General features: G+C 57.7%; 1 protein-coding gene across 2 annotated transcripts in view; it reads left to right on the top strand.

Annotated features, from left to right (window-relative positions):
- Positions 1 to 1,156: 1,156 nt before the first annotated feature.
- The window catches only part of FOXK1 (forkhead box K1), a 58,493-nt gene continuing 33,788 nt past the window's right edge, over positions 1,157 to 25,861 (top strand). For both annotated transcript variants that reach the window (XM_055561291.1, XM_055561290.1), the window contains exon 1: positions 1,157 to 1,640. In XM_055561291.1, the coding sequence (XP_055417266.1) occupies positions 1,159 to 1,640 (482 nt within the window). In that variant the 5' untranslated portion in view covers positions 1,157 to 1,158. The remainder of the gene's footprint in view (positions 1,641 to 25,861) is intronic.

Genomic DNA, 25,861 nt, shown 5'->3' with positions numbered 1-25,861 from the left:
CACCCCCCTACAGCCTTGGATTTCAGCACATCGTGGCTCAGGGAAGGGTCCCGGATCCCATGACCTTGTCCTGGTTCCACGGACAAGTACCATCTCTTGTTGCAGCTTCTTGTAAAAGCGTCTTACTTGCCCCGAACCGCAAGCACTGATTCTGTTTGTTCCTGTGTTTTCAATCACATGATGGTTGGGTTAAAATCTCCTGCAGCCCCAGACTAGACAGTGGCTAAGCAGACAAGAGTCCTATCCTGGGGAGGGGGGAGGGGAGGGGGCTGGGCTGATCTCCCTATATATGTCACCTTGCAACAAGGCCTCAGACTTGAGACAGCTGTAATTTTGTATTTGTTAGAATGTTACTTGATTTCTTCCTGCATCTCCCACTGCACTGTAAGCTCTACTAGGGAGGGTCTGTTTTCTCCCCACCTCAATAATTATTAAATGACGACAGTGTGCCAACACTGGAGGGCCCTGGCTGATTCAGGAAGGGGCATGAAGCGCTTCTGAAGGATGCCTGAAGTAGCCAGATCTGCCTTTTCACAGAAGACCCCCCTGCAGGCATCTGTCTCCCTGCCCCACCCCCGCCCCGCATTAGACTGTAAGGGATGTAAGGACCTAGGCGCCTGGCCTGCGTCACTCGTGTAGCTACTTGTTGAGTAAATGGATGACTCCGAATTGGAACACAGGGCATCAGGGGTCGCCAGCACCTTCAAGCAAACTCCAGTTACAGCGCGAGACCCCTCAGTCTTGGTGCTTAAGTAGGATCGCACTTTGGGGTGTCGGGTGGAGCCTCTAGAGCCCAGGAGGCTGCTGACGTCAGTGGTCCCTTTCTGCAGCGAGTGACCCAGGATCGAAACTTTCCAGTGCGGCTTCTTCGGGGTGGGGAGGGGGGGGGCGGGGGTTCCCCTCCCGCGTCCCGGGGCCGGAGGAGGCGGCTTCCCACGGCCGGGCGCGGCGGCGGCGGCAGCGGCGGCCAGGGCCCACCCCGGGGCGGGCGCAGCGGGCTAGGCGCGGCGCGCGGACACGTACCCCTGGCGGCCCCGCGCGCGGCGCGCCCGCCGGCTCCGCTCCGAGCGCTCCGGGCCGGGATCCCGCGGCCGCCGCGCCCGGAGCCCCGCCCCGCGCGCCGCGCCGCCGCCGGAGGCCGCCCGGAGCTGCGCGAACATGGCCGAGGTCGGCGAGGACGGCGGGGCCCGCGCCCTGCTGGCGCTGCGCTCGGCGCCCTGCAGCCCGGTGCTGTGCGCCGCCGCCTTCCCGCCCGCCGCCGCCCCGTCACCGCCGCCGCCCGCCCAGCCCCCGCCACCCCCACCGCCGCCGCCGGGCGCGATCGCGGGGGGCGCGGCGGGCGAGGCCCTGGTGGCCGCGGCCGCCGCCTCGGTGCGCCGGAGCCCCGGGCCCGCGCTGGCGCGCCTGGAGGGCCGCGAGTTCGAGTTCCTCATGCGGCAGCCCAGCGTCACCATCGGCCGCAACTCGTCGCAGGGCTCGGTGGACCTGAGCATGGGCCTGTCCAGCTTCATCTCGCGGCGCCACCTGCAGCTCAGCTTCCAGGAGCCGCACTTCTACCTGCGCTGCCTCGGCAAGAACGGCGTCTTCGTGGACGGGGCCTTCCAGCGGCGCGGCGCGCCAGCCCTGCAGCTGCCCAAGCAGTGAGTGCCGCGGCCCCCGCCCCGAGGACGGCCCTTCGACCCCTGACGGTCGCCCTTGCCCCTGGGCTTGGGGTCGCCGCCCCCCGCGCCCCATCCCTGCCCGCGTTGGACAGGAGTCACCTCCTGATCCCAGCCTACCTTGGGCCGGGGGGCAGCCCCCACCCCCCATCCCGGGCTGGGCCTCAGGGTCGCCCTTGCCCCTCCTCCCAGCAGAGCGTGGGGTCTCCCCGTCTCCTCCCGATCTGGACACGGGGTCACTCTTGACCCCTGCCCTGCCGGCGCCCAGGGCGTCGAGGGTCGCCCTTGCCCTCCCCCACGACCTGGACACCAGGGATCCTCTATCCCCGCCCCTTGTCTGGACTGCGGTGACCCTCAAATGGACTGGCTGGAAGGGTTGTGCCAGGCAGTCTGCGGGGTCCCCAGGGTGGGGGGGGGGGACCCCGGAAGGTCAGGCCCCTTCAGTAGGGGCCCGGAGGGGACAAGAGGAGAGTGGGCTGGGGTGGGGACAGGAAGTGTTCTCTCCTCGGTGTATCTGAGGACGCAGGCCAGGGGTCCCCATGACTCGGGCATCCGGGGCACAGTCGGGGTTCCTGGGCAGGAGGGTACGTCCCAGCGAGGAGGCAGGGAGAGGGGGACCCCCCACGTTTGGGGGACAGGCGGCCGATGCCCCGTGGGACTTCAGCAACACCCTCGTGTTCCCTGGCCCTTCCGGTTCCCGGCCTGCCTGCCGCCCTACCCTGGAGGTCCTTGCTTTCTCCCGTCTGTGGTCAGGTCACTGTGCAGGTAGTCATGCCGCGCTGGGCACTTTCTTTTTCTCTGTAACAGTTGCTTCCCACTCCTCACCAGTGTTCTGCTTCTGCAGTGGACCTGTGTTCCAGAGTTGTTTCTGACTAATTACTCTCGCTTTTATAAGCACTCTGGGTCCACAGGATTTTTTGGTGGGGTGAGTCCCAGGGCCCAAAGCCTGTTTCTGTAACCTTCTCCCCTTTCTAAGATCTCAGCACGTTTGGTTGTTAAGTATTGTACTGAATAATTTTTCAGCATCAGCAAGGACTTACTGGTGTTTAGGGCCTGGGGAGTGTGGGGGGTGGAAGGTGAAGGCGTAGACAAACTTTGTTTTCCAAACATGAAAGGTATGTGTTTCTGTAAAGCCAGGACTTGATGAATAACAGAGTTGTCTTACCCAGTGGTTGCTGTCTCTCTGTTGTGTCTTTTACACAACCTACACACTCCGCATCCAGGCCATTAAATGCGTGCTGGGGCCAGCCCCTCCCCTGGTGAGAAAGTGACAGGCAAGCAGCCTTTCCCCTCCCTGCCCTGTAGCCCTCGGAGGCCCAGTCTGCTAGGGCTTCTTTGTATAAATTCAGGTTCTGGAAGGGCGTCCGCCCAGCAGTCTTGTTTTCAGAGCTCCCTGCCCAGCCGCTGAGTGGGTGCAGCCCTGGCGAGGCAAGGCTCACCAAATCGTGAATGCACCAGTATTTTCTCTAAGTCAAGGGGAAGAAATTTCAGCCGGAGGAGTCCTCGGTTCACGTGCTGAATAGGCGAGTCCCCGGCCCATTGTTTGTGAAACGTGACTGGTGATCACGCTGCCTCCCTGGCCCTTGGAGCCAGCAGCCCGCACGGCTGCCCCTCTCCGTCCGGGGCCCTGCCCACGGCGCTCGTCGGGCTGTGTTCAGATTCACGCGCCAGGGCGATGGAGAATCCACAGAGCAGGACGGGCGTGCTGGCGGAGAGACCCCGCGTGGACGTCCGAGTCGGCCTTCCTGGGAGAGGGCAGTTGTTTCTCAGACCGTCCAGGCCTGTGGACAGACGTGCCGGCAGCCTGCCTGGTTGGATGTTGTTTTTATTTGAGGAAGCTCAGCCTAGGTGGTCACATCCATGGGATAGAGGGGCTGTTGAGAGCTGCTCTTTCGAGTCGGGGCCAGGGGCTTTGGCTCAGCACGTGGAGAAGCGATCAGGCAGCATTACTGAGCTCAGAGGAAGGAAGCTGGATGTGCGCACTGGGTGTCACCTCGGGATCGGAAGTTTGCTGCTGACTTTCAAAGAACAGCAGCAGCGAAGTCCGTTTCCTCTCAGGCCTCAGTGGCCGGTGTCGCCACGAGCGCGCGAAGCTGAAGCTGTGATGTTTCTCCGTCGTACTTTGAGGGAGTGCCTACCCTAGTGGGCGCTGCATCGCCTGCTTGTGGTGGGTGCTGCCTGAGACCTGGGGCTCTTTGTGTGGGTCGTCCTGCTGGGCGCCCCTGTGTGCCACCCCGCACACACACGCACCCCGTCCTGCACACACACGCGCCCCCCCCCACACACACAAGCACCCCTACACACCACCACCCCCGCCCCGCACACACGCACCCCTGCACACACATGCACCCCTGCGCACACACACGCACCCCCACACACACACATGCACCCCCTCCCACACACACACGCGCCCCCCCACACACACACGCACCACCGCCCGCACACACACGCACCCCGGCACACACATGCCCCCCCGCACACACACATGCAGCCCGGCATACACATGCGCCCCACACACACACACACACACATGCATCCCTGCACACCACCACCACCCCCCCGCCCCGCACACATATGCCACCCCACACAGCTCCCCGGACCGTCCCTTCTCTCCCTCCCCCGACTCAGGGATGCAGGAGGTGGCGAGGAAACCCAGAATATACCCACCTTTGTGGCTACGAGTAGGTTTTTCCAAAACTAAAAAGAAACACTTGAAATTACTGGCAGGAAAAAAAACCTGCTTGTGACACCCCTGGGGGCCGACCCCGCTGGGTGACCGTGGGAACTGGGGGGGCGATGCTGTCAGTCCCGCCGCGGCCCCTCCCCTGCAGATCTCCCAGGCCCCCAGGTCCCCAGGCCTGGGCGCGGCGCCCGTCAGCTTCACATGGAGACAGGCCCGCCGGCACTCGGTGTGTAAAAAGCGCGGTGTTTACAGGCGTGTTTGTTGATGAGGAATCAGTGACCGAGCCTGCAGCTCCCCCGGGCGGAAGAGCGTCCCGAGGCTCCGGGTTTCTGAGGCAGGTGGTCGCCGGGCCTCTCCTGGGCCCTGCGGGCGGGCGTGGTTCCTGTGTGTGGCTGGAGGTCGTCAGGCCAGCAGATCTGGAGTTTGCATCAGATGGAACCTGTGAACTAAAGGAGGGGGACCCCGCACGGCCTCGGGCTTGCTCTCTCGTCTCCCCTTTCCAACTGTCTTTCCCAAAAGTGTCATAAAATAAGCATGTGAACATGTGGACGTGAGTTTTTACAGTAAAAGCGAGACTTTGCTTGTGGTGGTTCCGCGGGCAGTGACGCTGATGGATTCTTTTCACTTTTCTGTGCGTCCCAAGTTTTCTGTGGTGAGCATAGCTCTTTTTTTTCTTCTTTTGAAGACTTTTCATTACAGAAAGTTTCAAGCATAGAGACGGTGGTTCCCGGTGCCGTCGCCCAGCTCCCACGGCTGCCGCCCTATGGCCAAGCTCGTTTTATCTGCATCCCCCCCGCCCCCCACGGGTCGCAACTGTCCCAACACTCCGTCTGTAAATATTTCAACAAAAGATAAAGATTCCTTTTTCAAAAAACCTAACCACAGTGTCATTATCACACGTAAAAAATTAATAACCATCTCTTACTATCATCAAACTTCCAATGAGTGTTTGGATTTCCCTTCCCTTCTCTTGCTTTTCTCACAATGAGTTCCTTCGAATCAGGAACCAAATCAGGTCCAGACGCTGTGATTGGCTGGCGTGTCTCTCACATCTCTTTCAAACTTCAGGCTCCGTCTCATCCCCCCTCCCCTCTCTCTCTCCCTTTTTTTGTCCCTGATGAAGAAACAGGGTCATTGGTCCCGTACACTTTCCCACGGTCTCTCTTCCCAGATTGCATTCCCGTGGTGTCTACTGCGTCCTCTCCCTTGGCGTTCTGTAAATCAGTTTTCGGACCTGGAGCTTTGGTCAGACTCAGGTCCGATGCCTTTTTTTTTTTTTTTCTTTTTTGCCAAGCCTGCCCCGCGGGCAGAGGCCGGGCGGGCACGTGCCTGTCCCCGTGGCGGGCTTCTGATGGGCACTGTCCGTGCCCCTCGACCTGTTGTCCCCAGTCCTCCCGTCGTTGACGGTGGCCGCCAGCACGTGTTCCGGGCCATGCTGATGCAGTCCGCCCTCCGAAAGGCGTGTCGTGAACAGAGATGTTACGGATCATGGCCTCTGCAGGCATCCCGTGATAAAAATTAATTGTAACCACCAAAGCATTTAACTACATAAATAATTGTTCAGGCGCTATGAAAACATACAGGCTTCCCTGCTGGCGCCTGTGGTAAAGAACCCACCTGCCAACGCAGGAGACACAAGAGACGCAGGTTCGGTCCCAGGGTCGGAAAGGTCCCCTGGAGAAGGAAACAGCAACCTGCTCCAGTACCCTCGCCTGGAAAATCGCATGAAGAGAGGAGCCTGGCAGGCTGCCGTCCATGGGGTCACAAAGGGTCGGACACGACTGAGCTTGCGCACTGTGGACCCATACAGGACATGCTTGTTGCTGTTCCAGCTGGTCACTGGAAGAATATTGAATTCATTACTAACCATCTTACGGTAGTCACCAGGTTGAAATATATTGAAATTAATGGGAAAATGCCCTAGACTTGGTGAGGACTGCAGGTGTGGGTAGAAGGCCTCAGGGCCCAGCATCCCCAGGGAGAGCAGCTGGCTCCTGTCCTCCCTACCCTCCTCCCTGTCCCCACCCCCACCCTCAGCCCGCCGAGAGCCGCAGGGGCCCCCCAGACGCGGTCCCTCCATCCTGGGCAGCGGGTTGGGAGCAGGCCTGCGTGCAGAGCTGGGGGCGCCTTTGGGGCAGGGAGGGCGTCAGGTCCCAGGGGTGAAGAGGTGAGACTTGGTGGTGCTGGCTGTGTTTCCGTGTGGAGAGGAGAGCGGTGGGCAGGGAGCAGGGCCGCATGCGGCCGTGTGTGGAGCCAGGGGCCCATAGAGCCCCGTGGACACGGTCATCAGGCCTGACCCCTGAGGACTGGGTGCGGGGGGCCGGGGGGCTGGAGAGGAAGAGATGCAGCCGAAAGGCCTCCTGAAGGAAGCGTGCTCTCATCTGGTGATGGAGCAGGCCAGGTGGCGTGTCTGGAAGCTCCGGGCACGGTGCCCACGTGGAATGAAACTCAGGGGAGGTTGGAGGGGCGTGCCGTGGAAGAAACGGAGCTTTGGAGTCCAGCTAGTCGGATCTGGATGGTGCAGTTGAAATACGAAATGTGGCATTTTCTCTAAGTAGAAGCTTTGTTGTGTGTTTTTTACTGTGTGCTCAGTCACATCAGTCATGTCCGACTCTGTGACCCCATGGACCATGCCCACCCGGCTCCTCTGTCCATCGGATTCTCCAGGCAGGAATACTGGAGCAGGTTGCTGTGCCCTCCTCCAGGGCATCTTCCCGACCCAGGGATCAAGCCCACATCTCCTGCATCTTCTGCTTTGCAGGTGGACTCCGTACCTGTTGAGCCATCGGTTGGCAGTTACTGTGTTATCACATATGCCAGTTCAAAGAATGTGTCTTGTTAAAAACTTACTTTAAAAAGGTTTGTAGGCGTTTATTAATAGCAAAGTGAGAGTTCGTGCATTGAATCTATGTTCCAGTATTGAATTCACATTGGCTGTTTTGGACTCATCTGTGTAAAAAAGTTTCTATAGTGCTTAAAAAAATCAGTCTCTGGTAAGGATGGTTTTTATTATGTAGTATGTGTTGAATTTATAATAAACCTGTGAAAGTCTTCATCGTTGATGAAGGAATGGAATTGATAGGTGCTAAAAGAGCATTGAGCAGAGTTTTAGTGGTGTTCATAGTACTTTTGAAAAAGACATGGCTCTGTTCACAATTACGTGCTGGCGTGAAAGGAAAGCATTTGATGTGTAGATACGGTAATTTACCCTGTGCTGTTTCTGCATCTTGCGAATGTCAGGGGATAAACTTGCTAAGTTAATGACAACTCGAATTACAGCAGTGCCTCATTTCCGTAATTACCCTGCATTTAAAGCATTTCATATTAAAATGAGAGGGTTATATAAAATGCGTTTACTTTGATTTCCTGGAAAATAGGCCCTCGCATTTGTGACTTGTTACGAGATTTTCTAGTTCATTCTCGTGGCTTCTGTGGCTTCTCACGAGTTTCTAGTTTTCTGGTAAAAAATGTTGCTGGTAGATCTAAAAAGAAAGAGAAATGTCGCCTGCCTGTGTGCACGCGTTTCACAGCCCCGGAGAGGGCGGCTCTGCAGCGTGGCCGAGTGCACCCAGCCTCGCGCTGGCTCAGTGGCCACCGGCCCACGGCTGCGCCCTGGGGCCTGGCGGGCTCTGCCTGGGTGCAGGGTGAGCCCGTGGGGGGCTCGCTTTGCTTAGCCCTGAGGGCTCTGCGTCAGTTCCTGAGGCTCCTCTCCCCTAAGAGTCAGCTCAGGTGTGGGTATTTGTTGGCGGTGACTCCGTTAGGAAGGAACTCTCGTCCTTAGTCACCGGGGACGTGTTTAACTATTAGTTTACCGGGGAGCCCAGAGAGCTCTTGTTTACATGGGGTGTGTCTGTTACAGTTGCCAGATTGGAAATTGCCCTGAGAAAAGAAGGTTTATGTATTTATTAATCTATTTAAAAATAGCATAAGAGGCCTATTTCAAAAATAACTTTCTATGAGAAAATAGCTCCGTTTTCCCAAACAAAAGAAACTGGAATGGGTGTTCATTTCTTGGTAAACATCCTTTAAGTCTGCCCTGATTGATGCAAGATCTGACTCTCCCTGGCCGGCCTCTGCTTAGCGTGTTGTGATACGTTGTTTCAGCTAAGTTTCCTGGGAAAAGGGAGGAGAGTTTTCTAGTCTTTCTGCAAGTTGTGGGAGTTCTCCCATGCCTCTCCAGGCTGGACAGCAGTAGTTTCTTGAAAGTTGACTGCAGGATGCCATCTGCAACCTCATCCCTGGACTTTAAAACTGAACATTAAAACCCGTTGCCCTCTCTTGTGTTTTGAAAAGATCTTTTTCCCCATGGGTGATTTTGTAGCCTCATGCTTTGGTCATTGAGGAAAATACCAATTGAATTATGCAGATGTAATGTCAACATATCTTATTATACAAATGTTTTATTTTTGTTCTATTGTTAGTTACTTTTGATCCACTCGAACCCAATAACTCACGTCTTTGAAAATAGAAATCTTTGAAAGGATCAGTCTTTCTGATGTTTAATTTTGCTCTAAAAGTTGAGTGAGAGCACATTTTGTAGAAATAAGTCAGTTTTGTTGTCAGCCTTTCTTAGCATCCTGTGGCATGATTTGGCTTAAATTTTAGTGTTTTGGTATGTGCAGTCAGTTCTTGATTAGTTCAGGTGGAGCTCTCCAGCCCACCAGTGACTTCTGCTCCTTCCCTGCCCCTGGAGGGGTGCCGTGGGGTCCCTGGGGGCTCCCCTCCCTTTGCCTCCAGCTGCGGCCGTGGACCCACCAGGAAATGGGGGAGCGAGGCCAGCGGTCATGGAGTGACTCAGCCCTCTAGGACGTCAGGGACAACATAGGGTTTTATGGCATTATTCCTTGTTTGGGATTTTTCGTGAACCCTTTCTAAGCACAATTATAAAACAAGACTGGGCCCCTTTTGGTGAACATAAACCTTCCTTCCCTTCCTCCCGCTCCCATCTCCTCTAAGTGGATGTCTTTCTGTCTGTCTGTGTCTTCCCTCCCCCCTAGTAGCTCAGCATCACACACAGCATCAGGCCCGTCTTCTGTCCCATCCTAGAAAGACTTTGCCTGTCGTGGTTTGTGTCAAAAAAGCCCGAGGGTCTTACTGTGTTTCTGGATGAGCGGCTGTGAGGTCAGATGCGCTGGGACCGCCCACACACACACACACACACACCCCCATCATCGCCTTTCTCTGAGTCACAGATGCTCTAGGTGAAGGGCCAGTCTAGGTGCTGACCTGATGAGGCGAGCGTGCCATCGGCTGGGGACCTGCAGTGCTGGGTTGGGGGGTGGCTGCAGGGAGCCGGGCGTGGGTCCTGGAGAGCCTGCCCGGAAATCCCGCGCCCGCCCCCGTGTCTGGTTTGGATGCAGTTTACAGCGGAGGTTGAGGAGCCTCCCGTGTGTTACCAGGAAGCCTCGCTGGAGCGTTCGTCAGTGAAAGGTAGCCTGTAAACTCAGTGCCGCTCCCGAGCCCACGTGGAAAGGCTGTCAGAATGAAGCCTGATGCTTCTGATGACGGAGCAGCCGGCAGCAGACCGGCTGGCGCCCAGGGCTCACGTGAAGAGGACAACGGCCTGGTGGAAGTTTATGCCCACCCACCCCACCCCGCCCCCGCCACGGGGACGTAAATGTCTGGTCTGCTCGGCAGTTACGTGCCCCACGCTGGGAACAGTGACTCATTGTGGCCGGAGGAAAACACCTTTGCTCAGAGTGCCCGGCTGGGCTGGACCCCCTGTGTACCAGGGGCGCCTGCTGCCTGCAGCGCCCGGCCCGCAGGGCGGCTCAGCCGACCGTCAGGGTTTCTCAGCAGTTCAGTCTTTCCCTGGCGTGGCGCTGTGAGCAGGTTCCAGGCCCCTCCCTGGGTGGCCGGGCGGGGATCTTCCCGGCTTCTGGAAAACCCTGCAGCAAAAGAAGTGCCCAGCAGGACTGCCCAGGCCCCGCATGGCTGTTGACACTTGAAATGTGGTTCATGTAACCAGAGAGCTGAATTTTTTTTGGCTGTGTGGTGTGGTGTGTGGGATCTTAGTTTCCCAACCAGGAGTGGAACCCAGGGCCCCTGTAGTGGACTCAGGGGGCCCCAGCCACTGAACTGCCAGGAAAGCCCCTGAATTTTAATTTTTATTTTGCTTTTCAGTTTTTGTTGTCAATCAGTCAATAAGTTGTGTCCAACTCCCTCTGACCCCATGGACTGCAGTACACCAGGCTTCCTGTCCTTCACTATCTCCCAGAGCTTGCTCAAAACTCATGTCCATTGAGTTGGTGATTCTATCCAACCATCTCATCCTCTGTCATCCCCTTCTCCCACCTTTAATCTTTCTCAGCATCAGGGCTTTTGCCAATAAGTCGGCTTTTCACATCAGGTGACCAAAGTATTGGAGTTTCAGCTTCAGCATTAGTCCTTCCAATGAGTATTCAGGACTGATCTCCTTTAGGATGGACTGGTTGAATCTCCTTGCAGTCCAAGGGACTCTCAAGAGTCTTCTCCAGCACCACAGCTCAAAAGCATCAGTTCTCTGGCACTCAGCCTTCTTTGTGGTCCAGCTCTCACATCCGTCCTGCCCATGTGTGGGGCTGTCCCCAGGCAACCTTGGGGAGGTGACGGGTCTGTGGATGCCCAGGCCCCAGGGCACGGCTGCCACCTCAGTTTACTCCACTGGCCTCCGAAGCATGCGTCTTGCTTCTGCCGTGTACCTCGAGGTGTGAGGGTGGGAAAGCCTGATCCAGGCCGTGGGGTCAGGTTGCGTGCGGGGCAAGTGGTCCTTCCGCAGAGGAGGGCCCCATTCAGTGTCTGCCGCCCTGGACCGAAGCTAAGTCCAGATGGACGGCTTCTGTGTTTCCCTTCGTTGCCTCAGTACTTGAAGTCAGAGGAAGAAAGTCAGGGGATCCGAGACACGACTCCTGTGGGTGTTGAAGACGAAGGCAAATTTGCAGCTTTGCAGGAAGTTAACAGTGAAAACCCTCTCCCTGGCCCTTGGTAGCCCTGGATGCGTTGATTATGGACAGATCCCCTGCGAGTCCAGCTCCCTAAGGCTCGTGTTTGGGTTTCTGTCCTTGCAGACTTTTCCCTCCTTGCTGAGCAGGTGAGTACCTGTCCAGAGTTGGAGTGGACACCTGCTTGGACCGGGTTGCCCTGGTCTGTGTGCCTGTGAGGGGCTCGTGTGTTGACCTGGCAGGACTTCCTGGGCCAGTCACGTGCCGAGTGGACGATGGCCCTTGTCCCTGTGGTCCATGTGTCCCTCTCAGGGATTTGGAGTTTCCTTGAGGGTGGCACTCACACGCGTGGCCCCTGGGACACTCCGCATCTGTGGAGCGGATCTGTGTGCCTGATCTTGTGTGGCCTGCGGGTGGCTGGACAGGGTCCGTTCCAACATCTTACAGGAAGTCCAAAACAGTTGTTTCTGACCAGTGGTTAGAAAACTCTTTGAGTGGCCAGGCCAGGACCCAGGCGGGTGCCGTCCCGTGTCGCGTCCGCTCATCCTGACCCCCTCATCAGCTCAGTCTGCACCCGGCCTGCGGGGAGTCGTGCGGGGCCCTTGGATGGGCTTGGGCCTGGGCTGCTTCCCCAGGCTCCTGTTGGTCAGGTTTTCCTGGCGCTCGGCCACGCCGTGTTTCGGCACGTAGCACCTGCCGGGGCTACGGGATCCAGACTGCATGGTCGCTGGCATCACAGGCGGCATCTGCTGGTCCTCTTCACTAGGAGCCCCATGCCCCTTGTCACATTTAATCCCGGGCGTTTATAGACTTCTCTCGGGGCTGGCTAATGTGATGGGGACTTTTCTCCCTGATTGTTTTCTAAAGGTCAGAGCTCACAGGTAGGAAAAGGGGGCCCTTTCCCTTCACTCTGGAGTGTGTATTTCCCCAGAGTAAGAGTGTGTCCATCACCAGGTCTGGCCCTGAGTCCAGGCAGCGTCACAGAACCTGTTTTCTGGCGGCCCTCTTCTTGGTTCCGTCACCAGCCGGGCTGGGTCCAGGCTGGAGGCTGCGCCCAGGGCCCCGTCTCCAGTGACCTTGACGCTCTTAAGAGAAAACAGGAGTCACTGAGTCAGAGGGACTCGATTTTCAGCCGGTCTGTCCAATCTGACGACGTCCTGATTGGGTTCTGGGGAAGCGTCTCTGGCTGGAACGCTGGGCCGGGCCGCATGCCCTTTCTGGGTGTCGCACACACATGGGCCTTCTCGACTGGATCGTGTGGCCACTAGGAGGATTTTGTGCTGTCGGGCTCCTCCACCAAATAGTTACTGGTGTTCTTCTTGTGATTAGTAATCTCTGAGATTCAGTACTGGAATAAAACAGTAATTTCTAATCCAGCCACATTTACCCCTTCTATAGCAGTGTTTTAATTCACTCTCAGTGATGGGAGTCGGCTTGGCCGGGCCCCCCGGCAGGGGCAGCGACTGGCTCACCCCGGGCAGGACCCCGAGAGGTGGGCAGGGGGGCTCTAATCTCACACCAGCCTCCTGTGTGCCCGACCATCACCACGGCGTTCGTGCACCACAAACGGGGGCGCAGGGCACTTTGCAAAGGAAAAGCTGTGCCTTGGAGGCGGAGGCCAGGAACTGATGAAGTAACTCGCACGTTATGGAAGGCGTTTTAAGAAATACAGGAAAGTGCAGAGGACAGTGTAACATGTCCTCCGTCATGTCCGGTCATTTTCTGTTTCTTCAAAAGAAACGACAGGTCGCAGGTGACTTTGGGATCCCCTGAGTTCCCGAGACCCTTAGGAGTTTGATTCTAGTCCTTTGTCATACCTCCCCGACCCAGAGCCGTCTCCGAGTGGTGGTTGTGCAGTTGTGTGTGTGTCTGTGGTGGCAGGGGGCTGATTTACACGAGTGGGGTCTTACCGTCGGTGTGCTTCCACGGCTGCAAGAGGAGTGCTTCATGGGCGAGATGGTCAGACGCACGGCCGACCGTGTCTTCACAGCCCTGAGGCCTGACCGCTGCCCTTCCCAGCCCCGCAGGCTCTGGTCCCGCCTTCCTCCCCCTGTCCCGCCTGCTCCAGTGCTCAGACCCCTGCACCCGCGCACTCCCAGGCCTCACCCCAGCATCCCTGCCCACCCCTCATCCCATCCGGGGCCCCGGGCTCACCCTCAGCCTCCATCCCTGAGCTCACGGCTGGATCCAGGGGGCCCCAGCGGGCTTCTCCGTGCTGGCTGTGGATGGAATCTGGAAGGTCACCCTGCGTCCCTTGCCCACACCCCAGCAGCCTCTCGGGCCCGAGACCTTCGATTTCCCATCCGATCCTGCCGCTCGTCTCCCACGTCAGCTGCTGAGCCCTCTGCCACGCTCTCCAAGGGTGACGAGTCCAGGTGACCCCGGGCTGGCCACCCTGAGCACCTCTGAGCGTCAGTCAGCTCGGGACGTCAGCACACCTGCGCTGTCTGCAGCCCGCACCCCCTCCGTCTGCAGAGTCTCTCATCTTCCCACAGTGGGACTCATCCCGACCGACGGCGGCTCCACGGCCCCGCCCACTTCACTCGCGCGCTGGCCGCACGCCCACCCCTCCCGCTGGTCCCCTGCCTGGTGCGCCCGCGGTCGCCCAGTGGCACTGCCGCGGGGCCAGGTGGGCCAGCACTGCGTGCTCTGCGTTCCCCGGGTCTTCCTGGAGTTTACACCTGTGCGTTTCCCGGGTGACACGTATGTGTTGCTGCCCCACTAACCTGGAAGGTCTTGGGGGTGAGGTCCGTGCATGGAAGTGTTCATGCGGCGGTTGGTCAGGGTTACCTGGGCCTTTCCCCCACAGCGCACTGACCCGCAGTGCACCCCGGAGGAGAGCAGGGTGGGGAGGGCCTCGGGACTCGGAACCACGCTTGGAATAGTCCTGGCCAGACAGGCGGCCACCCTGCCCGCCCAGCGGCAGGCTGAGCCAGCGGGCCCTGTCCCCGGCGTCCGCCTCCCCTGCGGGCGTCTTCCGAGCTGCCCTGTGTCCCCGGACACCATCCACAAGTACAGGGGTCCCATGAGACACTCGGCCCATATTTGGGGGCAGTTAGTTCTTCAAATTTCTAGGAGCCTGGTGGACCTCAGTCCATGGGGACACAACCGAGCAACCAAAGGGCAACAACAGGTTTCTCCCTTGCGACGGGCCACTGACCTGTAGGGACTGAGCCGGAGCCCTGGGGACTCAGTACTCACAGGTGTGTCTTCCTTTTCTGGGCAGATCCACCAGTCTCTCTGTTACAGCTCCTTGTGAAGTGAAGTGAAAGTCGCTCAGTCGCGTCCAACTCTTTGCAACCCCATGGACTATACAATCCATGGAATTCTCCAGGCCGGAATCCTGGAGTGGGCAGCCTTTCCCTTCTCCAGGGGATCTTCCCGACCTAGGGATCGAACCCAGGTCTCCTGCATTGCAGGCAGATTCTTTACCAGCTGAGCCACCGGGAAGCCCCGCAGCTCCTTCTGGTCATCAGTGTCTCAGCCTTCACCTTTTATCATTTTCAGAAGTGTAATTTCATTTTTTTTTTTTTCCGCTGCCATTTAAGCAGCCAAGGAAATCTGATGTGTTTTTAACATGATAACTATTTTTTTTTTAATGCGTAAAAATTGGTAAAGCCGGTCACTTTTTTAAAGGCACCAGTGAGGGTCTCTCTCTTTGGAGAACTTGTCTGTCCAGAGGCTTTTTTCCAGAGGGCTCCATGACTAATGAACGCAGTAGTTAATCCTCGCAAGAGCAGAGGAGTTGAAGGTCTTGAATTCTCAAGCTTATTGGAGAGTTTGCTTTCTCAGCCTGCATTATCTGATTTTCTTAAAAGTCAAAATTCTTCAGCATCATTTCTTTTCTGGAAAAGTCTGTTTTTAAAAGAAAGCCAAAAAAAAAAAAAAGTACACATTAGCTTGACATCACACATCTATGCAGCCTTTATTATTTCAAACCTTTTGGTGTTACATACGCAACCTGTGCCCATACAAACTTTGGAAAACGCAGAAATGTGGGGAGAAGAGCCCCGGACAGCGGCCCCCACGGAGCTGACCGCTGCGGCCTTCGGCGTGCTCCCTGCGCCTTGTTTCCTTTTTAAAGAAGAAAACGAAACGCTAGAGCAGGGGCTCTGCTGAAACTGCAGTTTCACTGCTGCTGGGGAATTGGAATCCGTCTAGCCAGGGGCTCTAAAGCACCTTTTTTTATGTTAATATCTGTGTGGCTGAGTAGGTTAGGGCCCTGAGCCCAGAGTTGGTCTTTAAACAGAAGGGTGGGTCCCCGCAGAGTCTGGCCTCCGGACCTGATCCCCTCGGGCTGGGCGGAGTCGGGGGCGGGTTGGGGTGGGACTCCCCTCCCCCATCCCCAGTGGGCCCCAGTTCCTAGCGACCAGATCAGACAAGGCTCTTGGTAACCAAAACGCTATTCCTAAGGCCTCTCCAGACAGCCATTTTGCTTTTTTGCATTTCTTTTCCATGGGGATGGTGTTGATCCCTGTTTCCTGTACAGTGTCACGAACCTCATTTCATAGTTCATCAGGCACTCTATCTATCAGATCTAGGCCCTTAAATCTATTTCTCACTTCCACTGTATAATCATAAGGGATTTGATTTAGGTCATACCTGAATGGTCTAGTGGTTTTCCCTACTTTCTTCAATTTCAGTCTGAATTTGGCAATAAGGAGTTCATGATCTGAGGCACAGTCAGCTCCTGGTCTTGTTTTTGCTGACTGTATAGAGCTTCTTCATCTTTGGCTGCAAAGAATATAATCCATCTAATTTCGGTGTTGACCATCTGGTGATGTCCATGTGTAGAGTCTTCTCTTGTGTTGTTGGAAGAGGGTGTTTGTTATGACCAGTGCATTTTCTTGGCAAAACTCTATTAGTCTTTGCCCTGCTTCATTCCGTATTCCAAGGCCAGATTTGCCTGTTACTCCAGGTGTTTCTTGATTTCCTTTTTTTGCATTCCAGTCCCCTATAATGAAAAGGACATCTTTTTTGGGTGTTAGTTCTAAAAGGTCTTGTAGGTCTTCATAGAACCGTTCAACTTCAGTTTCTTCACCATTACTGGTTGGGGCATAGACTTGGATTACTGTGATATTGAATGGTTTGCCTTGGAAACGAACAGAGATCATTCTGTCGTTTTTGAGATTGCATCCAAGTACTACTGCCTTTTGAACTCTTTTGTTGACCATGATGGCCACTCCATTTCTTCTGAGGGATTCCTGCCTGCAGTAGTAGATATAATGGTCATCTGAGTTAAATTCACCCATTCCAGTGCATTTTAGTTCACTGATTCCTAGAATGTCGACATTCACTCTTGCCATCTCTTGTTTGACCACTTCCAATTTGCCTTGATTCATGGACCTGACATTCCAGGTTCCAGAGTTCCAAAGAATAGCAAGAAGAGATAAGAAAGCCTTCTTTAGCGATCAATGCAAAGAAATAGGGGAAAACAACAGAATGGGAAAGACTAGAGATCTCTTCAAGAAAATTAAGAGATACCAAGGAAACATTTCATGCAAAGATGGGCTCAATAAAGGACAGAAATGGTATAGACCTAACAGAAGCAGAAGATATTAAAAAGAGGTGGCAAGAATACACAGAAGAACTGTACAAAAAAGATCTTCACGACCCAGATAATCGCGATGGTGTGATCACTCACCTACAGCCAGATATCCTGGAATGTGAAGTCAAGTGGGCCTTAGAGAGCATCACTACAAACAAAGCTAGTGGAGGTGATGGAATTCCAGTTGAGTTATTTCAAATCCTGAAAGATGATCCTGTGAAAGTGCTGCACTCAATATGCCAGCAAATTTGGAAAACTCAGCAGTGGCCACAGGACTGGAAAAGGCCAGTTTTCATTCCAATCCCAAAGAAAGGCAATGCCAAAGAATGCTCAAACTACCGCACAACTGCACTCATCTCACACGCTATTATATAGTAATGCTCAAAATTCTCCAAGCCAGGCTTCAGCAATATGTGAACCGTGAACTTCCAGATGTTCAAGCTGGTTTTCGAAAAGGCAGAGGAACCAGAGACCAAATTGCCAACATCCGCTGGATCATGGAAAAAGCAAGAGAGTTCCAGAAAAACATCTATTTCTGCTTTATTGACTATGCCAAAGCCTTTCACTGTGTGGATCACAATAAACTGTGGAAAATTGTTCAAGAGATGGGAATACCAGACCACCTGACCTGCCTGTTGAGAAATCTGTGTGCAGGTCAGGAAGCAGCAGTTAGAGCTGGACATGGAACAACAGACTGGTTCCAAATAGGAAAAGGAGTACATCAAGGCTGTATATTGTCATCCTGCTTATTTAACTTATGTGCAGAGTACCTCATAAGAAACGCTGGGCTGGAAGAAGCACAAGCTGGAATCCAGGTTGCCGGGAGAAATATCAATAACCTCAGATATGCAGATGACACCACCCTTACGGCAGAAAGTGAAGAGGAACTAAAAAGCCTCTTGATGAAGGTGAAAGAGGAGAGTGAAAAAGTTGGCTTAAAACTCAACATTGAGAAAACAAAGATCATGGCATCCGGTCCCATCACTTCATGGGAAACAGATGGGGAAACAGTGGAAACAGTGTCAGACTTTATTTTTGGGGGGCTCCCAAATCACTGCAGATGGTGACTGCAGCCATGAAATTAAAAGACGCTTACTCCTTGGAAGGAAAGTTATGACCAACCTAGACAGCATATTGAAAAGCAGAGACATTACTTTGCCAACAAAGGTCGGTCTAGTCAAGGCTATGGTTTTTCCAGTGGTCATATATGGATGTGAGGGTTGGACTGTGAAGAAGGCTGAGCGCCGAAGAATTCCTGCTTTTGAACTGTGGTGTTGGAGAAGACTCTTGAGAGTCCCTTGGACTGCAAGGAGATCCAACCAGTCCATCCTGAAGGAGATCAGCCCTGGGATTTCTTTGGAAGGAATGATGCTAAAGCTGAAACTCCAGTACTTTGGCCATCTCATGCGAAGAGTTGACTCATTGGAAAAGACTGTGATGCTGGGAGGGATTGGGGGCAGGAGGAGAAGGGGACGACAGAGGATGAGATGGCTGGATGGCATCACTGACTCGATGGATGTGAGTCTGAGTGAACTCCGGGAGTTGGTGATGGACAGGGAGGCCTGGCGTGCTGCGATTCATGGGGTGGCAAAGAGTCGGACACGACTGAGCGACTGAACTGAGCTGAAGCAAAACGCAGTGTCATTCCTCGTCTTCCTGGGTGTTTTCCGCGTGGGGAAACGTGAGGGAAGAGGCCGAGGTGCTCCTGGTGGGGGGGTCATCGCAGGTGGACTGTTGGAAGCCTTGGGGGGAGGGCCGTTGCCCTGCTGTAAATGCTGTAAGTCCTGTCTGACCACGAGGTCTGGATTGATTCTTGCTTCCCTTGCCGGGGCAATGCTCCCTACAGACAGGACCTGCTGTTGTGAAAACTTTTTGCAGGGTCTGTCTACAGATAATTTTAATGAAACTGAAGAACACAAGAGGTCATGAAAATACAAGCTGGTTTATGCCTTAACTGAACTCCATTGCATTTTCTCTGTAAAAGTGAAAATTAAAACCTGAGGGTTCCCTGCCTTTGTCCCCATGGGACCGAGATGCTGCGTGGCGAAGATGCAGACACACCAGAGCGGTGCCCCCCAGGCCGAGGGGCTGCCTCCAGCCGCAGGGTGCTGCCCAGACAGCAGAGGAGAGGGCGGGGCCCCTGGAGACCCAGCGGGGCTGGCCCTGTCCGGAGGGTGGGTACTGACCCCTGATGGGCGTCTGGCTCAGTCTTTATTTCAGAGAAAACTGTTCTGACGATAGGCCATCCGGGATAAACTGATGGGTTTGAGGCTGTAATTTACATAACAAGCCGGGTTGGTTTATCCCCACACTGCTGAACACAGGCTTCTCCCGGCGGCGCAGTTTCTCAGTGTCGTTAGCCCGTTGTATGACCCAGTTTCCCCAGACGGGTCGTTTCTTCTCCGCGGTGCTAACGTCTGAGCGGAGACCTGGCCCCGGCTGGCGGGGGCCGGTGGTGCTGGAGCGGCCCGCGCGGGGCTGGCGGGCGCTGGTTGGGGCGGTCCCTCCGGCCCTCCCGCTCCGCGCGTGCGCGCACTCAGCCCACCAGCGCCGCACGCGGGGCTCCTCCCCGTCCTCAGTCACGCCGTGGGGAGAGCCTGACCGCCACGGGATGCTGGTGGGCTCTCCTCCGCTCCCGGGGCGTCAGGGGTGAGTCCTGGGACAGGCCCGAGGCCTCTTCCAGGTGTGCATTTCCTCCGGGCTGGCTCGGGGTCTCTAAACAGCCCCGCTGCTTTGCAGACGCCGCCTCCCTCCTGGGCTCCAGCTTCTCTTTGTCGGTGGCCCACAGTCAGCAGAGAAAGAGCACTCTTTTGGAAAGCGTTGGAAGGGTTAAAATCTAAGGTGACCTCAGATTATCAAAAATGATCCTGTTGGGTTAGTCTGGAATTTCACGTGACAAACGGGAAAGAGGCCCTCCGTGAAAATGTAGCAGAGCGGGGTCATAGAGACAGGGTGCTCCAAGTGGTGTCAGCTTCTACTTCTGTGTGACCGGGAGGGGATTCCTCCTGGACATCTGGTGAAGCCCCAGCAGCTGGGAGTGGGCCCCGGGCACCCCCACCCCCACTGCCCCATCCTAGGGAGTGGGCCCCGGGCACCGCCACCCCCACTGCCCCATCCTAGGGAGTGGGCCCCGGGCACCCCCACCCCCACTGCCCCATCCTGGGGGGTTTGGGGGTGAAGGTGGCAGTGAGGTGCTGCTCCGGGGACAGAGGCTGGCGACCCACGGGCTCCGGGTGCGCGCCGGATGGCCATGTCACCAGGCTGCGTCGTCCACGCTGCTGGTGCCTGGGGAGTCCCCGCCTCCACCTGGCAGGGTGCTTCCCGCTCGGGGTGGGGGGGTCTGTGCTGGGCCCCTCGTGCGCCCTACTCTCAAGGTTGCGTCAGCCACGTTGCCCAGCTCACAGGCCCGTCTCCCTGGAGAGAGCAACACTGCTGTCCTCAGGACCCGTGTGAAGCCTCCCCTGTCAGCGGGCGCCCGGTGGACCCAGATGGCCCTGCCCTGCTGGGCCTAGGGCCCCGGGACCCACGCAGGCCTCAGCCGCATCCGCCACGCCCGCGACAGCTGCTGCTTTCGTGGTGGCTCCTGGGTGGGCCGCAAGACATCGTGCAGGGGGGTAAAGTTTCAGGATTCCGCGCTGGGAAAAGGGCACTAATCTTCCCGGGCTGACCTCGGAGGAGGATGAGGTCACGGCCGCCTCTGCGAAGGTTCTGGGTTAAGGGGCGTTTCCTGCCAGGACCCTCACAGTGGCTTCATGGGACAGCATGTCTGTCGGGGGTTTTGACTGGCGTTTGGATCAGGGGCGGGGCGCCGGGATTCCGTGCAGACTGCCATGTGTCTCCCGCAATGAAAACATGTGGTGGTCGGTATTTCTCCTGCCTCAGGACGCCTGGTCTTGGCCTTGGGGCTGCCCAGTGGCGGGAAGGGCCTGAGCTGGACGGTCTGCACCACTGACGCTGCTTTTGATGGAAACTGAACCCAGAGCCTCCCCTCTCCCCCACGTGGAGCTACAGCAGCGTGCCGTCTGGAGTCTCCCCATGTCGTTATCTTCCCCCAGTTGTTACAGGCAGTCTCACGGCTGTGCCCTCACTGGCCCTGCTCCGTGTCGTTCCTCCTGGAGGTGGCGGGGCGTGTGCACGTCGGGACGAGCCCGACGCTGCTGCTGCATGGCCACGGCCCTCCCCCTCGGAGCAGCTGGAGCGTCCCCGAGCTCAGAAGGGCCCAGAGAGCCCTGCGCGGGTCACCTCAAGCCTGACCGCATGTCAGGTACAGGTGGCGATGCTGGGATCAGACCCCACGCCTCCTGAGCCTCGGTCAGCAGCACTGCTGTCTCTACTAAAACAGGCTTTCCCCGGGATGTCACGCCTAAGACAGGGTTCACACGCGTCCAGTGTGAATCCTGCGTGGGCAGTGAGTTGCCGCCCCTCTGCGCCGGGCAGCTCCCCTGAAGGCAGAGGCGAGGCTGCTCGGGGGCTGACTGCTGCGCTGTGTCAGTCAGGGAGGCCACGGTGTTGTGACAAACACGCCGGCGGCTCACACACAGCGGAAGTGCGTCGCGGCGCCTGCGGGGCACAGAGTGCCACCCGGGCAAACGGGGCAGGAGCCCGAGGGCTTCAGGAGGGGCTCAGGCTGCCAGGACTGGAGCTGGGGCGCTGTGTGCAGAACGGGGCCGGCAGCGACGGGGCCTCGGGAATTCTCCAGCAGGGCCTAAGCCAGGCACCCGGTTCCCAGATGTTGGAGGTGGGTCGTTCGTGCTTATTCCTTCCTCGCCCCCCACACGTGTGAGACAGGCCGGGAGGGTGCGGACCGGGTCCGCACGCAGCGGTCAGCGTCGTGTGCGCTCCTGCAGCCCGCAGCGCCCACTCGGCCCCCCAGCACCGGTGCTCGCTGGCGAGTGCGCCTGCTTTGGACGGAGCCGTGAGGGGTGCTGTGAGCGGGTCTGCTCGGTCAGAAGGACTGAAGCATCCGGACCGAGGACAGGGCTGCCCTCTGCAGTGGGGGCTGGCCTTCGCGGGGGCTTAGCCCCCCGGCCCGCATGTGCAGACAGCCCCACCCGCCGTGGACAGGACAGGCCAGCATCTGCCCGTTTGCTGTCAGGGATGAGACCCGCCTGTTCCGCTCATACATCTTTGGGAAGGAATGCTAACCGCTGACAACCAGACCGCCGCTCCGTGGGTTCTGGACTCCTTCTCGTCATGGGAAGGTGGTCCTGTCTGCACTGGGGTCAAGTGTGCTGGCTGCCCAGCTGCTCCCTTCACAGCTGGGTTTTCTGTCCTCCCGCCGTGCTGACCTGCCCCTCTGATGGGCAGGTGGCATTTAGTTCTGTGTCTGCTCCTGAGTGCATTCAAATCCGTTTATGATTAAACACTGCCCAAACACCCAGGGGGAGAGTTATTGACACAGGTCAGAGCAGAGCCGACGAGGATGGCGTGCCAGGGCCGGTGTGAATTGTCTCCCTCTTCTGTTGATTTCCAGTTGGCAAGAGATGACATTTATTTTTAAATTGTGCTCACAGCTCTGTGACTTCTGCAGAACTACAAACAAGGTTTTATTGTAACCCCGTGGTAAGAAAAGGGATAAAGGTCAGTACCTCCAAGGGGCATACCTCCTCCGGGGCTTCCAGCAGCCAATGAACTTCATCTCCAGATCTGAAATCAGGCAGGCAGCCTGGCCCAGGGAGTTTTACTCAAGCACATTCGTAAACTTCAGAAAGTTCTATTCCTGGCCTTTCCATCTGTTAGTTTAGTTGTATTTTTTAGCAGTCAACAGAGAAAGTTCACAAGTGTTCGTTACCTTTAACTGTGTGAGCTCTAAGTAGTGAAAAGTGTCTTTTTACATAATCAGTTCAGCACTGCAGTGCGTGGGCTGAGTCGGGGCTCCTGGGAGAGGCCCACTGCCCTCGGGAGCACAGGAAGTCGGCTTCCCAGTAGGGAGGTCCCGAGAGCCACCGCCTTCTGAGGGTTCATATGGTGCTGATGGGGATCTCAGTGACCCCAGCCTCCTCCCCCTCCGAGTGACCCCGGCCTCCCCTTCCTCCCGGTGACCCTGGCCTCCCCCTCTGAGTGACCCTGGCCTCCCCCTCCGAGTGACCCCGGCCTCCCCTTCCTCCTGGTGACCCCAGGCCTCCCCTTTCTCTTGGTGACCCCGGCCTCCCCCCCTGAGTGACCCTGGCCTCCCCCTTTGAGTGACCCTGGTCTCCCCCCACCCCCCAGTGACCCCGGCCTCCCCCTCCTCCCGGTGACCCCAGCCTCCCCCCGCTCCCGGTGACCCCGGCCTCCCCCTCTTCCCGGTGACCCCAGCCGCCTCCTCCCGGTGACCCTGGCCTCCCTGTCCTCCTGGTGACCCCGGCTACCTCCTCCTCCCAGTGACCCTGGCCTCCCCCTCCTCCCGGTGACCCCAGCCTCCCTGTCCTCCCGCTGACCCCAGCCGCCTCCTCCCGCTGACCCCGGCCTCCCCCCCTCCTGGTGACCCCATCCTCCCGGTGACCCCGGCCCCTCCTCCCAGTGATCCCGTCCTTCCGGTGACCCTGGCCGCCTCCTCCCGGTGACCCCAGCCTCCCCCCCCCCCCGGTGACCCCGGCCTCCCCCTCCTCCCGGTGACCCCGGCCTCCTCCTCCTTCCGGTGACCCCAACCGCCTCCTCCCGGTGACCCCGGCCTCCCCCTCCTCCCGGTGACCCCGGCTTCCCCCCGTCCTGGTGACCCCGGCCTCCCCCCCTCTGGTGACCCCGGCCTCCCCCTCTTCCCGGTGACCCCAGCCTCCTCCTCCCGGTGACCCTGGCCTCCCTGTCCTCCCGGTGACCCCAGCCTCCCCGTCCTCCCGCTGACCCCAGCTGCCTCCTCCCGCTGACCCCGGCCTCCCCCCCTCCTGGTGACCCCGTCCTCCCGGTGACCCCAGCCCCTCCTCCCGGTGATCCCGTCCTTCCGGTGACCCCGGCTGCCTCCTCCCGGTGACCCCAGCCGCCTCCTTCTCCCGGTGACCCCGGCCGCCTCCTTCTCCTGGTGACCGTGTCCTCCCTGTCCTCCCAGTGACCCCAGCCGCCTCCTCCTGGTGACCCCGGCCGCCTCCTCCGGTGACCCCAGCTGCCTCGGGGGCGGGCCGAGAGGCGGGGCATTGTCTCAGGATTAACATCGTTTCTGGGTTAATGGCACTCTCGCCCTCTCGCTCATCTCACCTCCGCTTCTAGCGTAAGGGCTGCTTTGGGGTCATCTTGCGTTTAGGGCGCATCTTACAGGTTTTGACGTGCGTGCTGTCTGAGGAGGCGGTTCACGGCCGCGGCCCCCCTCGTTCCCTCCCCCGGCCTCCGTCCTGCAGACCCGGGAGGAGCGTCCTCCCGCAGAGAGAGCCCCGGGAACGCCTGTCCTCACCTGCGCTTGTGCCCGGATGCGCGTGGTAGCGCCCGTGAACCCAGAGCACCGGGCGTCGCGTCCTCCTAAACGTGGCGCAGAAGCAAAACCTCCAGAGGGAGAAGCAGAAGTCCCCGGCAGGGAGGGGCGCCCTGCTGGCCAGCGAGTCTCCTGGCTTCATCCCGCACAGAAAACCCTCAGTGGGAGCGTGGCTGGGACCGCGCTGGGTCTGGGCGTTCCCTCTCCAGGAGGGGTCATGGCCGACAGCCTCTGTCTCCTGGCAGAGAGTCTCTAGGAGCAAAGCCCATAGCGTCAGGCCCCCGGTGTGCCCAGGTCCCGGCCCCGTGTGCCCTGCCGGCCCTGCGGCTGGCCCTGTACTGGCCGGAGGCAGAGGCTGGAAGCCTGACCTGTGAGAAGCCGTCTGCTTATCAGTGTTTGGTTTGAGCAGAGCCAAGCTCAGAACAAACCAGGACCATGTGAAGTGCTCCGGTGCTGTGGAATAGGAAGCAGGGTTCTTTGTTTCTCGCTGTAACTGACCGATTAGGACCTGGGTCTGGCCAAAGTGGCTGCACCGGGCATGTGGTCAAGTTGGAAGTCCGGGGCGGCTCGCAGATTCCAGCAGCCAGAGCACCCAGAGCCACGGCCAGTTCCCTGAAGGTGGAGCGACGTTGGGAAAGCTGTGCTTCCAGCGGCCGGCCCCAGGGTGGGGTCACCAGGCTTCAGCGTAGACCCCACAGTCTGGAAGTTGTGAGTAAGGGGCCAGGAGTGAGGACCGCAGGACAGGAGGTCTCTCCGCAGAGCTGTGGCCGGTGTGTACCTCCTTCATCCCGGTGGGCCGGCTGCAGTGGCCATGCGCACAGTCAGGATGCGAAGCCCTGTCTGCCTCGTTCCGAGGAAGGAGCTGCCCCCCACCCCGGGAGTCCAGGGCGCCCTGGACGGGCGCTGTGAGTCAGGCCCGCGGTCCCGCCTCGTCGCGGCCCTGGGGCTCAGCGTCGTGCGTCCGCCGGGCCGTTCGCCGCTGTGTCGTCACTGCCCCGCTGTATCGGTTCCCGTGTTTCCTGTGGGACCCGGTGGCTGATCGCGGCTCCTGCAGGTAAAGCAGCCGTGAGCAGCCGCGGGCAGGTTTCCAGCCCACCTGATCTTCCCTCTCGGGATGAGCTCCCAGGAGCGCAGTGGATTGGTCGCATCAGGGGCTGTGTCTAGTTTAGGAACTGCCCACGGGTCTTCCAGTCCCACCGGCAGGGCGGGGAGATGGCACCGCTTCAGCATCTTCCAGGTGTGGCCCCCCCAGTGTCCCCCGATGGGCGGTGGGTCCCTGCAGCAAAGCATCCACTCTCTGATCACACTGGTTTTTCCTCCCATGGGTGATAACAGCTTTTCACTCAGGCTTTTAGGACCTTTCGTCTGTCTTCCGTTTTCTGAGGGTTGGCGTGGATTTCTCTGAGTTTCGCCTGTCTGGGGATCACTCATCTTCTTGAACCTGTAGGTTACCTTGCAGCCGTGTTTGGCGGTTTCTCAGCTATTTTTTTTTTACCCCACCCACTTTCTGTTCTCCTGGAACTTGGGCGTCAACCTTCTGTTTCAGTCGCACAGGCTCCTGAGATGCCTGTGCTTTACCTCAGGCTCTCGTCTCCTTGTGGCTCCAGCTGGGTAATTTCATTGTTCTGGGCTTCAGGTTCACTGGTTCCGTTCTCATTCTTTTCATTCTGT

This window comes from Bubalus kerabau, chromosome 23, assembly GCF_029407905.1.
Source record: "Bubalus kerabau isolate K-KA32 ecotype Philippines breed swamp buffalo chromosome 23, PCC_UOA_SB_1v2, whole genome shotgun sequence".
NCBI lineage: Eukaryota > Metazoa > Chordata > Mammalia > Artiodactyla > Bovidae > Bubalus > Bubalus kerabau.
Note: the sequence above shows the minus strand (reverse complement) of the source record. Positions and strands in the feature narration are given on the sequence as shown.